Genomic DNA, 15,450 nt, shown 5'->3' on the forward strand with positions numbered 1-15,450 from the left:
GAGCACTAGTACTAGGGAGTTCAAACCTTGCCCATCTCTATAAGTTCGTTTAGTTAGCTTAACTGAGGACTCGAAACATTGATCCAGAAGTTTTAAGTTTGCCTGTTGCAAGTTGGTCAGGATCCAATGCCTTGCTCCCCTGTTGCATTTTTTGAAGCTCCCAAAATACGTGCCTGTTTTTAACGGCAACACGCGAGATATAAGTACTGGCATGAACACCATCGGACGCACACCTCACCCACCTAGCTTAATTTCCTATTTCTTCTTCTCCTTCATCGTCATCATCATCAGTTTTTTAAAACTTCAGCGTACAAAAATGGTGAAGGTACTCTGTGTAGCAGAAAAGTCATCGGTAGCTAAAGCAGTTGCTGGGCATCTCAGCGGAGGAAGGTTTCAAACGGTATGTTCATGCAATAATAAGTCATCCTCTTTTTCTCTCTCTCTTTTGCGTTTGTTTGGTGAGTTATAAGAGCTAGGGTCTTAGCTTTGGAGCTTTGGCGTTTTAAGCTTGTAGGTATGTTGATAAAAGCTAATATTATATATATATCAGAGACAAACGGGGAATAAATATATTAGGAACTATGATTTTGATTATAAGTTCAATCAATGGGATCATTGCGAAGTTACTATGACTGCTGTTCAGGGGCATACGGAGGAGATTGATTTTGTGGATCGGTTTCGTAAATGGTCTGATTGCGATCCTGTTGAATTGTTTGATGCGCCTATTACGAAGAATATTGAGAAGGTAGGTTCTTTATTTCTTTATTTCTCTTTTTTTTGGGAATTGATTCTTCCTCCACTTTTTGATTTTTTTCGATGTCTGAATGATCCGAAAGAGTGGGAGAGACTAATGCGTAGCGAAATCCCTTTTTTTATAGGATAAACGAAGTATTGCGGATAATATTCAGAAAGAAGCTAGAAATGCTACGATTCTGTTTATTTGGACGGATTGTGATAGAGAAGGGGAGTATATTGGGACCGAGGTTCGGACTTTCGCGAAAAGGGGGAATCCAAACATTCAAGTTAAGAGAGCGCAGTTTAGTAATATTGAGAAGAGGTGAGATTTCTTCTTTTTCTTTGATTCTGTTTTCCTCAAGTCTCGCTATCAATGTAAGGTATACTTTGGCTGACTTAATGTATCATTGGGAGGATTATAGCCATGTCATTCGGGCTGCACATAATCCGAAGGATCTAGATGAAAGACAGGCGTTGGCTGTTTCTGCACGTATGGAACTAGATCTTAGAATTGGAGCTGCTTTAACGAGGTTCCAGAGCTTGAAGCTCCAGGGACGCTGGGGGCTTGCTGGGGATGCTCTGATAAGCTATGGTAAGAAGGGTGCGACGATAGTAATTAATCAATAAGTACAATTTGTTAACCATCTATTTTTCTTTCTATAGGGTCATGTCAGTTCCCTACTCTTGGCTTTGTGGTTGAGAGGTATATGAGAGTCAAGAACTTCGTGCCAGAGCCGTTCTGGTCGTTGAAGTTGATGCATACTCGGGATGGGACCTCGACGACATATAATTGGGACCGGTCACGATTGTTTGATCGAATGGCGGTTGTTTTACTTTTTGAGAGCTGCATGTCAAGCCCTGATGCGCTTGTTAAAAGCGTAGCGAGGAAGCCGACGAGGAAATAGTACGTCGCCGGTTTATATATTTCCAAAGGAGGCATGTTACTAATTTATTATATAGCAAACCTCTACCTTTGACGACGGTGGAGTTGCAGAAACAGGGTAGTAGATTCTTGGGCATGAATTCTCAGAGGGTTATGAAGGTATGGTGAAATGATTTTGGAGGTATGAGAAGATCAGTATTAATTTATTTCATACTGCAGGCTGCTGAAGGTTTGTATACATCTGGGTTTATTAGTTACCCTCGTACGGAAACCGATCAGTATGATCAAGCTGTCAACCTTCAAGCCCTGATTGGGAAGCAAACTAATGATACTGGCGGTTGGGGCTGGGGTGATTATGCTACTGGGTGAGTGGTGTAGATTCCATTGAAGGTTTTACCAGGCTTTAACATGAAAAACACAGGCTATTGGATGGTGCATTTGAGCAACCCAGGCGCGGAAAGAACAATGATAAAGCTCATCCTCCAATCCACCCAGTAGCTTATGCTGCCTCAGCAGCTCTGGCTGATGCCGATCAAAGAAAGGTCTATGAATTCGTCGTCAGGCACTTTCTAGCATGCTGTTCAGAAGATGCGATTGGCGAGACAACTACTGTTAATATTGATTACGGTGGTGAGGGTTTTCATGCATCTGGATTGACGGTTCTAGAACGGAACTATCTTGACGTATATCCCTGGGACAGATGGGAGTCTTCTCAGATGTTACCGAGATATCAAGAAGGAGAACGATTTGTGCCTAATGAAGTGACCATGACGGATGGGAAGACTTCGGCACCAGGGTACCTTACTGAACCTGAGCTTATTGCTCTTATGGATGCCAATGGGATTGGAACGGATGCTACGATGGCAGAACATATTGAGAAGATTCAGCAGAGAGAGTATGTGTTTTGCATAAGTGGTGGGGGTAAAAGCACAGGTACTAGTAGAGGACGAGGGCGAGGAAGAGGAAGGGGCGGTAGAGATGCTGGTGGGAGTGGGAGAGCTGAAGGGGGAGGGGGTAAGAATGTGTTCGTTCCGAGCAATCTTGGTGTGGCGCTGGTTGAGGCGTATGATACGATTGCTGCCGAGATGAGTTTGAGCAGGCCGTTTCTTCGCAAAGAGGTAAGTATTCTTTCTTCTTATTTCGATATCTACTTAGATATCCAGATTCATATGATATTCGAGAATTTTGCTAATATGTTGATTTGGGTATGGAAATAGATGGAAGTTAACATGAAGCGAATTTGCAAAGGAGAGTTGGCAAGGGAAGATGTGGTCCACCAATGCCTTGAGCAGTATCGAGGGGTATACGCGAGAGTTAGTCAGCACCTCAGCACCTACAGGGAGGTAAGTCAGGCCTGTATCAGTTCAATATGAAACCTATGAAACTAAGGATGCTAACATTGCATGATATGATTGCAAGATATGTGCAAAGTACATGATTTAACTGCCAATGGTGGTTAGACTGAGGCCAAGGCAAGGCACCCGTGTGTTGTCGACTGAGATCCGGTTGTTGGGTGCTCAAAGCTCCTGCGGGAGACCCAACACAGCTAAAAGGTCTCGTTCTAGAGCATGCACGGAGGACTATCCTTTAACATCGGACACACGACCCACTGTATCGGACGATATTAAATAGAAAAGCCTCCCCCCAGTAGGACCTAAACTGTATCTTCGTACAGTTCAACCTACGGCACCTTCAAGATGGCTGCCCTTCCTTCATTTTCGAATATTCTTGAAATACCACATTCTTCGCCTAGTATCCTTCAACTCCTCCAACATGCAGTCAATGACGTCCAACTGGTTGCCGCTGGCGAGCTAGATATCTTTTCATTTTATAAGCAGACAGACCCCCTTGCAACTACTGTACTGTTTTCTTTAGTTCTATCAACTTTTGTCTTTATCCTTTCAGAAATCACTAGGAACTTCAGTCAAGTTGACCGTCTATGGAGTATCCTTCCTGCTGCCTACATTGTTCACTACTCGGTCTGGGCCAACATCAACAACTTGCGAACTGACCGCATTGACACGGCTGCTGTAGTCGCGGTAATCTGGAGCATCCGTCTCACTTACAATTACTGGAGAAAAGGCGGATACCAGTGGTCATCCGAAGACTACAGATGGGAAATCGTTCGCAAAGCAATTGGCGGACCCGCCTTCTTTCTTTTGAATCTCACATTTATTAGCTTCGGGCAAAACATCCTGCTCGTTGCTATCACGACACCAGTTTATCTATTCTTGATTCTTACTAAGAACTTCCCGCAAACCGATGTGAATACTACGGCGGATGTTGTGTTTTCTCGGCTTATGGCTTTGGCTGTTATCCTTGAATTCTTTGCGGACCAGCAACAGTGGGGTATGACGTAATTGATCTTTTTTTAAATTTTTTTTTAAATACATTTATATGTGTGTAACGGGCTAACCGGTGTGTAACTTTTATAGCTTATCATCAAAATAAGGAGAAGTTCAAGAAAACTGGAGCTGTCCCGCTTGGGTGGGATAAGAAAGAACTTGAACGTGGGTTCTTGTATAGTGGACTTTGGGCCTTTTCTAGAGTATGTTTTGGAATACCCTTCTTTTCATATAGTTGATTTTTTGCATCCCAAAGCTAACTATTAAATTCCACAGCATCCAAACTTTGTGGGTGAACAGTTGTTCTGGGCTCTTTTGTACCAGTGGTCTGCATTTAGTAAGTATTTTTTTTGATCTTGAAGCCCAAGCTATTAATCCAACTTTGTCTCTTTCGAATGCTGACGATTAAATTCACTTTATAGTCACTGATAGCGTCTATAACTGGACTGGAGTTGGCGCACTTGGTTACTTGCTCCTATTCCAGGGTTCAACATGGTTGACGGAAGTTATCACATCTAGCAAGTACAAGGACTATAAAGTCTACCAGAAGCACGTCAGTATGTTCCTACCTAGGGTTTCAGCAGTCAAGGAAGGTGGCTTTTACTTCCCAGAAGAAGAGGCGGAGGAGAATAAGAATAAATAATAGAAAAAGGAACAGAAAAGGGTCCCTTCGTTCTTATGGATTTCTAAAGACATTAATTATATCGACGAGACGAGGTCGACTATTGCATTGCATTGCATTGCATTGTTTTTTTTTTTTTGTTTTGGGATTTTTTGGACTTAAGTTGAGGGTTTATTCTGTTTTACAAATGCATTGCATCCGTTCTTCTCGGAGTGGGTGGTTTATGTACACTATTCCAACTTCATCCGACTAATAACAAAGGGAACAAAAAAAAAATCATCTGCTACCTCTCTCTCGTTCTTTTTCCTTCTTGTTATATACAAAGTAGTTATCTTTTTTACATACTAATTAAGGTTATTTTTTTAAAAATTTTTTAATACTTCACTTTCACCTTACCATATTCTTCTTTCCCTCTCTCTCGCTCGCTCTCATTTTCTCTCTCCCCCCCTTTTTTTTTGGGCTCTTACGATGTAGTCGGAATTAGTATATACAGCGAAACGAATTCGGAAAGGTAGAGATATGGGGAGAGAAAAAAAACAATAATATAAAGATGCAATCCGGTTGTTTATGTGTGTCTGTGTGATCAAGAACTAAAAGAAAGATGTAATAATATAATAAATAAAAAAGTAACTCAATAACCGGAGTGGAGGATATCTGTTATATCATGGGGTGGGATGGATAATCATGGTGGCGAGGAGTAGGAGGAAGATGAGGAAGAAAGAAGGAGGGGGGGGATTAAGTAGATAGCGGTCGAGGTTCAGGTTCAGGTGGCATTTCGGTGGCGGGTGGTGGTGGAGCGCTGGATTCCTTTGGATGGAAGTACTTTTCAAATTGCTTGTCTCGTTCTTCCCATGGACGTTTACCGAGGATACGGATCATGTCATCGCGGCCGAGGACCTCCTGTTGATTGTAATATTAGTAAAAGCATTCGAGTAAATGGTTTCTAAATCGAGAAGTAGATAATGGGGGAAGACGACGAACCTTCGATAACAGCTCCTCAGCAATCAATCCAACTTCATGCTTCTTCTCGACCAACAGACTTCTGCACTGTTCGTAGGCTTGATCGACTAGCCTTCTGACCTCCAGATCTATTTTGCGTGCTGTTTCCTCCGAGAATGGTTTATGCAGTTGGTTTGGATCTTCCTCGAAGTAGAGGTATCCGATATCCTTCGACATGCCCCATTTGGTGACCATGGCAGTGGCCATTCTTGTAACTTTGTTGAAGTCGTCGCTGGCTCCGCTGGTGACGGTTTCGAAGTGTAGTTCTTCGGAGACACGACCGCCGAGGGTCATGGCCATACGGTCCATTAGTTGGGAGACATTCATGAGGTACTGTTTTTATTTGATTGGTTAGTTTTGGGGTGATGATGTATATTTGGGGGTGGGGGCTTTGCATACCGAGTCACCGGGTGGCAAGTATTGGGCGTATCCGAGGGCACCTTGTCCTCGAGGGATGATGGATACTTTCAGAAGAGGGTCGGCGTGCTTGAGGTACCATCCGCAGACAGCATGGCCAGCCTGTATGATATAATGATTAGAATGTGTCAAGTTATACAATGGGATATTCGGGGACATACCTCGTGATATGCAACAGTTTTCTTTTCTTCAGGAGACAAGACCAACGATTTCTTTTCCAGACCGCCAATGACACGCTCAATAGCCTGTTCAAAGTAAATCAAGGCTACGGAATCGGCTTGTTTTCGGGCAGCTATTTGGCTTTGTTAGTACAAGGTAGACTCGGAAGGGTGGTTATATCATAGGTGGTCTTACCAATAAGGGCGGCTTCGTTGACACAGTTTGCGATATCCGCACCAGAGAAACCAGGAGTAAGGGCCGATAGTTTACCAGATAGATCATCCAAGTTTTCATTTGTGACAATACGCTTCAGATGTACCAAGAAGATTTGCCTCCTTCCCTCCATTGTAGGACGGTCGATAGCGATGTGACGATCGAATCTGCCAGGACGCATGAGAGCCTTGTCAAGGACATCAGGTCTATTTGTACCAGCCAGCACTACGACCTGTTCAGAAGTATTAAATCCATCCATCTCCGTGAGAAGCTGGTTCAACGTGCTCTCCCGTTCGTCATTTCCACCGCTGAAGTTGGATTTAGCTCTGGACTTGCCGATTGCATCGATTTCGTCCACGAAGATGATGCAAGGTGCGTTCTTCCTAGCCTTTGCAAAGAGATCTCGAACACGAGATGGACCCACACCCACGAACATCTCCACGAATTCTGAACCGCTGACGCTGAAAAATGGTACCTTTGCTTCTCCCGCGGTGGCTTTGGCGAGCAATGTTTTACCGGTACCGGGTGGGCCGGAAAGAATAGCTCCGCGTGGGATTTTGGCACCTAATTTTTTGTAGATTCCGGGCTCTTGGAGGAACTTCACGAATTCCATGATTTCTTCCTTTGCTTCATCCATACCAGCCACATCCTTGAACTTTGTCTTGATTTCCGTTTCGTGATTGAAGAGTTTTGCTCTGCTCTTTCCGATACCGAAGATACCACTCTGCGAACCGCTGCTTCCAGCCCGTCTAGAAAACCAGTAGATACTACCCAGAAGTAGCAATGTAGGGCCGAATGATAAAAACGTTCCGAACCATGATATCTCATCTTTGTAGGCCACCGGTATACGTTCCGAGCTAGGAATTCCAAGCTCCCGTTGCGCGTCATCCAATCTTCGCTCAAACGCCTCGACTGACCCTATGCTAAAGTAATAAACGCTGTTTCCTGCAGCAGGGTTCGAATCGGGGTAGACTCGAGAGACTGCATCCCTATGAAGACTGACTTTGACCCGTTGACGGTTTACAACGGTCAGTTTGTCGACGAGGCCTTTGTCAAAGAAAGTTGTCCGGAACTCTTGCCAAGTGATTTCTCGTGAATTCTCTCCAGGGACGACGGTTCGGTATAGGATATATGAGACGACAGCGGATGTGACTAGCGACGGTAAATCCATTTTGAACTCGGCTTTGGCACCCTTGCCACCTTGACCTTGGAAAGGACCACCTGGGAAACCATTGAAGTTGTCCTGGCTTTGGCCTTGTCGATCTGATTTCGGTCCATCTTGTCCTTTATTGCCGCTCTGTTGATTCTTCTCCTCTTTGCTTTCCTTCTCCTGTTGGGTTTCCTGGCTTTTTTCGTTGGGACGCCCCTCAGTGGAGTTGTTTTCTGATTCCGGCTTCTTATCGGATGGTGGGGTCTGGTTGGAGAGCTTTCGGATTTGAGAAGAACTGAAAGGTGCGCTCGAGATACGGGTATTTCGGTATAACAGGCTCTGGGAGTGTAATGGGAATCGGTCTCGATATATCAGTCGGGTAGAGGGGCTTTGTAATCTGAGAGCCGGCTTGAGTGCTCGTATCGAGGGAATCATGATCGCGTTATGGTAGGTGGCCAACTAAGGGCGCCTCTGTCGGTTTGGAGAAAAGTCCCGTCTTCAATCTTCTTCTTCATATACACACGCACCCGTTTCTTTTCTTTCTTCTATCTGCCGGGTCGCTTTAGGTTGTAGATGTCATCGATGAGGTTGAACTTTGGAGGGGACCGCGGAACTGGCCGGCGTTAAATGTGGGTTGCAAATAAATCACATCGGTGTCGTCGTCTCGTTTGGCTTTGCTTTTTCGGCGCTACCACTCGGATTTTACTTTTTTTCCTCCGTTCTTGAAAAAAAAAACCGACTGTGGCGAGTCAGCTGGATGCATGCACTAAAGGGTATTGTCTTTGATGTTCTTTTATTTTAGAGCTATATTGAATTACTACTTAGCATGATGCTACTTTACCAAGCGCCTGCTTTTGTAAAGGCTTGTACGATCTTGGAGAAAAAAACTTTTATTTGATAATTGATAATATGGTATGTTTCTGAGGGGGAGACTGCCCACGAGACCAATTCGATGCATGTCGATGCAGATGTATAAAACAAAAAATCTCAGAGACCCAAACTCCTCTACGCCATTTCCTCCTATCATACAGATCGCGTGAACAGCAAGTGTATCATACAAGTCCATAACACCGTTAGATGCGACAGTTTTTCGAGTAAGCAGCTCATTCGATATCCATCGCATCTCCAGCCTGAACCTGTCGTTTCGCCTGCCTTTGTCTCGCGGGGATAGCGACAGCGATAGCCTCTTCCTGCATTGTCTCCTCGGCATCTGATAGCTCGGCTTCCGTTTGTTGTAACCTGGCCCGAACCTCTGGGAGCATATGTTGGTTCTCCTCCACCAGTTTCCTGTCGGCAGCGCGGCGATTGGCTGTGTTTCCTGTCATTCTTTGCTTGTAAAACGCCCTCTCTCTCTTTGTCTGGATCTCGGTAACTCTTTGCATCGCTTTGAGAGTTGTGGCGACCAAGTCGCGAGAGTATCTTGTAGGAACGTTGCGACGGGCGGCGAATGACAGTGTCGAATCGACGACCATTTCCTTATTGGCAGATTTACGGAAGGCTTTTGTCCATTTAAGCTGGAGAAGGAGCAGAGATATTAGTTTTAAGATCTTTATTTCAAGGATATAATGGGAAATATTTGTGTATAAAATGTACCTTTCTTGGATTTCGCTTCATCTTGAAGTTCTTATGGCACTTGGACCTGCAGAAGCGGAAAGCTTTCGCATCGTTACGAACAAAGGTGATACCCTTGGAAGGGTAAACCGGGTGCGAACAGAAGTAACAGGTTTCGATCCTAGAGTAGAATACTTAGTATAAGATGGCGATGCATTGTAGGGTATAATTTTAGGGAGGTACCTCATTTTCACACAAAGTTACCGGGGTCGTGAAGGAAAGGAAGAGGTTTTTTAGAAATTTGAAGATTTGAAGATTTGAAAGAAATCGCTTTCCCAACTTTTTTGATCAGCGCCAAGACTTCTGACTGCAACGCAACGCAGACGAAGAGCTACCCTGGATCTGTTCTTAACTTAGTAGGAGCCGTATAATGGCTATGAAGGTATCTTGTGATTCAATATCTTAGAAAAGTACTACTAAATTTCGATATAGCTACTAGTATAATACCTTCCAGTACACCCCTGACGCCTCTTATTTACTATGTATACAGATTGTCTATCTCAATCGCTGGTTCTCCTCCATAAGCGACTTCATATTCTGTCGCTGTCGGAGACCATTTTCTTCATTCGTAAGGACAGTTGATCCCTCAGCGACCAGCCTCTCTTCTAATTCCATATCTTCCACAGCTATCCTCAACCAATACTTATGCTTCTCGCATTTCTTCTTGATGCAGAGGTCCTCGCGGCCGCTGATGACGCCACTTTCAAATATTGCTTTCCCTTCCTCGCTCTCGCACCATTCTGCAAATTCTTCATCATCTAGCGCCAGGCGCATGTCAAACCCGCATATTTCCTTACTTCCCTTCGAAGATTGGTTTTCTTCGGCACGCAGTTCGTCGGCAACCCGCTTCTGGCGATCCTTAGCCATGTTAATGAACTTTGAGCGAGCCGTAAGGCGGCTTTGCTGAAGATTAATCGCTTCCTTTTGTGGACGTAGTTTTTCAAAATCCGAAAGTAGTAGGTTTTCAATCTTTGCACGAGCGGCCGGGCTACTCGGTGCGGGAACGCTGTCGCCTAGCTTTCGGAAACCGGCAGCATCATTGACTGCATTTGCGAGAGCTGCGACTTCAGAGGGATTATAGTCGGCTAGAGGAATCTTTGATTTAAAGAACTCGACTCCGTGCTCCGGGGTACAGTACTTAGATGGCGGTTCAGCTGCTGTGGCAGCTGGGCGTGGACAAGATGGTAGTCTACATTTGCGTTTCCAGGTTGTAATACCGAGGTTCTTCTCCTGGCATCCGGGACCTAAAATAAAAATCGTACGATTAGGGAGGATTTGTAATAGCGGCCGATGTAATGGAGGTGCTTACAGAAATATTGATCCACCAAGTCTTCTTCGATGGGTCGAACATTCACACATTCCCCGTGAAACCAGTCGTCGCATCCATCGCAACCTATCATCCATTTGCCCGTATCCGGTTTCTTACAGATGCAATAAAGTGTCTCCCCGGAACCCTTTAGAGTTCCATTAGCAGGGTGTACTGGTCGGCTCTTCATCGCGACGGTTTGGTGTATGATGTTGGAATGGGTGGCCTCAGTCTCTCCTTAAGGAACGGTACTATCTGACAACCGGGCTATGACTTTCGTGTAAGGTGTATGTACGCAGAATGGGATGACGGTGACGGAGGGTTTGCATGATGGAAAGAAGGTCCGTACAGACAAGTTCTGGGTCTGGCGAGAGTATGTTGTGGAGGAGCTGCGGCACCAAACTTAGGCCATGCGACTTGCAGCCGGCTTGATGGCAATGCGCGACAGGTCTTGGCATCCCGACCAGACCAATAAGCGAAAAAATTGAAGAAAAACCTCCGACATCCCAGACAGATAGATTCATTCATTCGATCTACCTCTTTTTTTTTTTGTCAGTAACTCCACCATCGTTTTCTTTTCATAACAGGCGTTTCAATGAATGTAGTCTGGGTTGGCGTCGGCGTCGCTGCGGCGGCTTTTATGGTAAGTCTTTATAATTATAACTATCATTCAAAAGAATACTTGCTAATAAGAGCTTGAAACTGCAGGGGCGAGTAGGGTAAGCTACTTCTTGATGATTTCTATCCCGCCATCTGTCCGAAAGTTCGATTCTTACACAATTTTCTCGCTATATGTAGCCTACAGGCCTTACGAAAGTACAAAGCTATTCCTGGAGGTGCAGGGTTTGGAAAACAGTTCTACAAAGGTGGATTCGATGCCAGAATGAACCGACGAGAAGCATCCCTCATCTTATCTCTGAGGTAAGAGATTACCTGGCTAGGACTTTGTTCCTTCTTGTCTGTGCTAATAGACTCTGCTATACAGTGAGAGAAACCTTACAAAAGCGAATGTCCGAAAACATCATCGACAGCTTATGTTGTTAAACCATCCGGATCGTGGCGGCAGCCCCTACCTCGCTAGTAAGATCAACGAAGCGAAGGAGTTCCTCGATAAGAATGCATCGTGAACCCGATAAACCCTACTTCAGAGCTATGATATACGTCGAATAACTGGTATCTTGGAAACTCGACCCATTCATTCATTCAAAAAGGATAGAATACAAAACAATGCGCACCAAGAACCCCAAATCCGGAGAGCCAGAAACTTTCCAGCGGGTACATACGACTAATTAACAATAGTCTAAGATTGGGATATCTCTGAGACCCATAACCCTCCATATCTACTTGTACATAATTATTGCAGTTCGCGGCTGGAACATGATAGACGGCATTTCCTTCACTGTACATTATTTACCGAAGCAGCAGCCTCTTCAATGAGCTCCCTCACCATATCATTGTATTCGTGTACATGCTCCGTGCTAATGACATGACCGGCATCTGGGAATAGATGCGATCTTACCCGAGGACCGAGACACTTGATCATATGTTCCGAGTGCGGACTATTCAAGGCAGCTGATTGTTAGTCTAGGACATGATATCTCAACAAAATAAGGGATATTCCTACGGTTCAATCATCTTGTCTTGCCCGCCATAAGCAACCAAGACATATTTGACATGATCTCCAATGTACCTCAGCCTCTCGGGACTACACGAATGCCACCCTGCAGCCACTAATTGTGACATGAAGCCAAGGAACGGCGGCTGGTTAACGTTTTCCGTCTTCCAGATTTCTTCGGCATTGAATCGGTCCGCATTTGTCGGGAAGGTGCCCATTTCGTCGGGTGTGTTGAGGAATTTGTGTCCAAATAGATTCTCACGCGCAGCCTGGAGTCTTTCTTCCAGTGTCTTGGGTTTGATAAGGGCTGCTCTGCGCCTCAAGTTTTCGAAGAATGGCTATTGAGGTTTGAAAATTAGCTATAGTGCATTTGGCTATGGTTGGACGTCTGCGAGATCATACCACTTCGGCTTTTATCACAGCCGCAGTAGATTGGAATACTACAGAAGCCAATCTATCCGGGAACCGGTAGGCAAATTCTTGAAGAATCATTCCTCCCATACTAACACCGACCATATGGACCGGTTCGATCCAGCCAAGGTGGTCCATAAGATCCTATGATAGGTTATATTAGCAACAGAATGCAAACCTGTAGCAAATGATGAGTTTATTTATACCCTAGTATCAAGCGCCATTTCACTAGTTGTATACCTCATAAGAGGCTTATCTGATCCGCCGACACCCCGATTATCAAATACCAGCATGGAATATCTTTCGCCATGCTCGTGACCAAAGTATCTAATCTGTCTCTGCCAAGCGATCAGAGGGGCACGGAGGCCCATGATAAACACCAATTTTATCGGCCCAGTTCCGTGGATTTCATAATTGATCTTCCCGATGGAATCCCTGTTAGTGGTTTTTCGTCCCCCTTCTTTGAACAAACGAAGGCTGGGCATACCTTGATTGGACCACCTCTTCCAATTGCAACTTCTGCAAGCCCAGTTTTACTAGGAGTAAACGGTATTACGATTTCTTGCATACCCGGGTGGGCTAGTAGCTCCGATATACTAAGCATCTCCGCCATTTCGGTTTTTTACTTTTCCTTCGCGAATTCGCAGACTAGAAGTGTACTTTGTTGTACAACTGCCAAACAGTTGAAAGTATTCGACTTGCAGTCCTAGCTTTATAGATATATGTATAAAGAAAGAATTGATAACGAACGAACGAAAGTAACTCCTAATATGTTTGCACAGATACGTAAGCTACCGAGGTATGTAACTCGATTAAATTAAAATGTGTACGATTCCATATACGTAATCAGCCCAAGCTCGTGATAGTCGGCTATTTGATGAGCTTGGCAGGCAGACTGCGGGCTCGAGTCCGTCGCGCGCGTGTTGATATTTGTGGTATTTCGAATGCTCATCGATACCAAACTGGAGTTTCCGGACCCGCCATTTGGTTACGGAACGAGAAAGCTCGAAAGGGACAGCGAGTATCTTTGGGGATAGGGAAAGGCTTCTTACCGCAATATAGTATAGTATATCTTATTCTTATCTATGGAATATCAGTATATCTGTTTTAAACTCTCGCAAGTTGCGAAGGTCGCAAGTTATCGGTGGTCGGCCAAGGTCGTTGACCGAATCAAGTTGGGATGTGTCAGCGTGCAGGCGGCCTTATGTTGAGCTGGGCTGCTTTCGAGTTAAGAAACCCACATCGGCCGTCCCCAATTCCATCCCATGCATTCCATTCCACTCCACCGCCAACTACTACCGGGATACATCACAGCCAGGTTTGGCTAACACCACTCACACACCCCGTACCAGGGCCATCACTATGAACGCCTGCCTTTTCTCGGGTGGGAAGACGCCAATTACACCTATTCCTGTGGGCTAATCCTGTAACTCCTCGCACCATGCATTCTTTCGTAGGTAAGCGTTTAACCGTTCTGTCCTTTTCCTCGCCTATCTACAACCGACTAACATATATTTCTTAGTTCCTAAATCCCGTCGAGTAAGCACATACTTAATTCCGATAAAATAGATTTGGACTTTTTTTAACGCTTTATTAGCCTCGATTTAACCTTAAACTCCAAGTCCACGACCTTAACAATGTCCCCCTGGTTAGCGGCCTCGCCTACGTCAAATGGCATATTCGCGACTCACCCCTCGCCGAATCCAGAGGACGGACGAGCAAGATACCGATAAAAGAACATCGAGTAACATGGAGATACACAAAGGAGCTGGTCATCAAAATGACCGTCGACAGGGGTGGTATGCTGTCACCCGTTTATCTCGACCTCGAAATCATCCAGGAATACAGCGGGAGGGAACGAATAATACTCGGGACCTTGGAGTTGAATCTTGCTGAATACGTTGGACGAGAGCGGGAGAGTAGGAGGTATTTGATGCAGGCTAGTAAGATCAATTCGACGGTGCAGATATCGACAGAAATTAAGCAGATTTCGGGTGATATGAGCTTTAAAGTGTATGATTACTGTCTACCCCCTTTCCATCTGATTGGTTTGAGTAGGCGAGCTGACAATGGTAATAGACCTGAACTACGTCCTGCGCAGGTGTTCTCTGGCATAGCCGGCGTGGTCATGAGCGAACCCACGATATCCGAACCCGTGGATCCGAACTCTACGTCAGCAGCCGAAAACCCCTATGGCGCCGAGATGACGAATATGCCCGCTCATTCACGGGAACGGGATCGAGCACACGACATATACCGAAAATCCCTGGCAGCTTCATGGCAACTCCAGACGGGTGAATTAAACGCCGTGGATTGCATTGAGGATATTTTCGCGGGTGGTACAGGATGGGCACAAGATCCGGGTCGTCAGACCGCAACGGATGATATCGTAAACTGTAACTCTAACCCAGATGACAGTGAAACGAGATCTTCGCATCAGGATCTTCACCCTTCGGCTCATCGGGGCTCAAGTCATAAACTCACCAGTGGTTGGCACCATAACGACTCATGGAAGCGAGCACGAAGTTTCCAATTTGAAAGACAAGACTCTTCGGCGAGTTCGAGACCCAGTCCTCGTATACCGTTAAAAGCGGATTCGTTTAGGTCGACGAGTTCTTTAAGGCCGCATGCAGTATCTAGGGCGGTTTCTCCTAATGATTCTGGGAGCTCGCAGACAATCAACATATCTCAAGATCGGGCCTCAAACGTTTCTCAGCATCATGGATGGCATTCCTTGGAAGTTGCAGAAGAAGATTTGAGAGACAATCTTACCAGTTGGTCTTTATAGACCTAAAACCACCACCTTATATATTGAACATCATTAGAATTTAGAAATTTATATCATTCGACTTATTATTAATAATATCCTTTTTTTTTAGCATCCTAATATATACAGAAGGAATTTGCAATATCCTTGAAACATCCACGAAAAGACCAGGTTGACCTCTCATGAAATACGATCATCATTAGAAATTCTGTACTAG

The 15,450-nt window shown here is 45.0% G+C and overlaps 8 protein-coding genes across 8 annotated transcripts; 4 read left to right on the top strand and 4 right to left on the bottom strand.

Annotated features, from left to right (window-relative positions):
• Window positions 1-316: 316 nt before the first annotated feature.
• Window positions 317-3,117, top strand: AOL_s00054g340 (uncharacterized protein; the record flags this gene model as incomplete). Its single annotated transcript, XM_011121656.1, has 10 exons — window positions 317-400; window positions 551-745; window positions 879-1,057; window positions 1,158-1,327; window positions 1,399-1,639; window positions 1,696-1,777; window positions 1,838-1,983; window positions 2,040-2,736; window positions 2,836-2,961; window positions 3,079-3,117. The coding sequence occupies 10 exons, from the start codon at window positions 317-319 to the stop codon at window positions 3,115-3,117; spliced, it is 1,959 nt and encodes a 652-aa protein (XP_011119958.1).
• Window positions 3,118-3,315: 198 nt separating this feature from the next.
• AOL_s00054g341 (uncharacterized protein) lies at window positions 3,316-4,606 on the top strand (the record flags this gene model as incomplete). The annotated part of the gene is made up of 4 exons (XM_011121657.1): window positions 3,316-3,967; window positions 4,054-4,166; window positions 4,240-4,300; window positions 4,386-4,606. The coding sequence occupies 4 exons, from the start codon at window positions 3,316-3,318 to the stop codon at window positions 4,604-4,606; spliced, it is 1,047 nt and encodes a 348-aa protein (XP_011119959.1).
• A 714-nt stretch (window positions 4,607-5,320) lies between these two features.
• AOL_s00054g342 (uncharacterized protein) lies at window positions 5,321-7,958 on the bottom strand (the record flags this gene model as incomplete). The annotated part of the gene is made up of 5 exons (XM_011121658.1): window positions 5,321-5,485; window positions 5,567-5,917; window positions 5,984-6,103; window positions 6,163-6,293; window positions 6,356-7,958. The coding sequence occupies 5 exons, from the start codon at window positions 7,956-7,958 to the stop codon at window positions 5,321-5,323; spliced, it is 2,370 nt and encodes a 789-aa protein (XP_011119960.1).
• A 668-nt stretch (window positions 7,959-8,626) lies between these two features.
• Window positions 8,627-9,322, bottom strand: AOL_s00054g343 (uncharacterized protein; the record flags this gene model as incomplete). The annotated part of the gene is made up of 3 exons (XM_011121659.1): window positions 8,627-9,037; window positions 9,117-9,255; window positions 9,318-9,322. The coding sequence occupies 3 exons, from the start codon at window positions 9,320-9,322 to the stop codon at window positions 8,627-8,629; spliced, it is 555 nt and encodes a 184-aa protein (XP_011119961.1).
• A 307-nt stretch (window positions 9,323-9,629) lies between these two features.
• On the bottom strand, window positions 9,630-10,630 carry AOL_s00054g344 (uncharacterized protein; the record flags this gene model as incomplete). The annotated part of the gene is made up of 2 exons (XM_011121660.1): window positions 9,630-10,378; window positions 10,444-10,630. 2 exons carry the CDS (start codon window positions 10,628-10,630, stop codon window positions 9,630-9,632), a joined length of 936 nt encoding a protein of 311 aa, XP_011119962.1.
• Window positions 10,631-11,035: 405 nt separating this feature from the next.
• Window positions 11,036-11,567, top strand: AOL_s00054g345 (uncharacterized protein; the record flags this gene model as incomplete). Its single annotated transcript, XM_011121661.1, has 4 exons — window positions 11,036-11,083; window positions 11,149-11,159; window positions 11,239-11,361; window positions 11,426-11,567. The coding sequence occupies 4 exons, from the start codon at window positions 11,036-11,038 to the stop codon at window positions 11,565-11,567; spliced, it is 324 nt and encodes a 107-aa protein (XP_011119963.1).
• Window positions 11,568-11,836: 269 nt separating this feature from the next.
• On the bottom strand, window positions 11,837-13,079 carry AOL_s00054g346 (uncharacterized protein; the record flags this gene model as incomplete). Its single annotated transcript, XM_011121662.1, has 5 exons — window positions 11,837-11,999; window positions 12,065-12,393; window positions 12,458-12,610; window positions 12,673-12,885; window positions 12,954-13,079. 5 exons carry the CDS (start codon window positions 13,077-13,079, stop codon window positions 11,837-11,839), a joined length of 984 nt encoding a protein of 327 aa, XP_011119964.1.
• An 828-nt stretch (window positions 13,080-13,907) lies between these two features.
• Window positions 13,908-15,254, top strand: AOL_s00054g347 (uncharacterized protein; the record flags this gene model as incomplete). Its single annotated transcript, XM_011121663.1, has 4 exons — window positions 13,908-13,923; window positions 13,989-14,005; window positions 14,064-14,479; window positions 14,546-15,254. 4 exons carry the CDS (start codon window positions 13,908-13,910, stop codon window positions 15,252-15,254), a joined length of 1,158 nt encoding a protein of 385 aa, XP_011119965.1.
• Window positions 15,255-15,450: the final 196 nt, after the last annotated feature.

The sequence above is a fragment of the Orbilia oligospora genome (genome assembly GCF_000225545.1).
Source record: "Orbilia oligospora ATCC 24927 unplaced genomic scaffold scaffold00054, whole genome shotgun sequence".
NCBI classification, from domain to species: Eukaryota; Fungi; Ascomycota; class Orbiliomycetes; order Orbiliales; family Orbiliaceae; genus Orbilia; species Orbilia oligospora.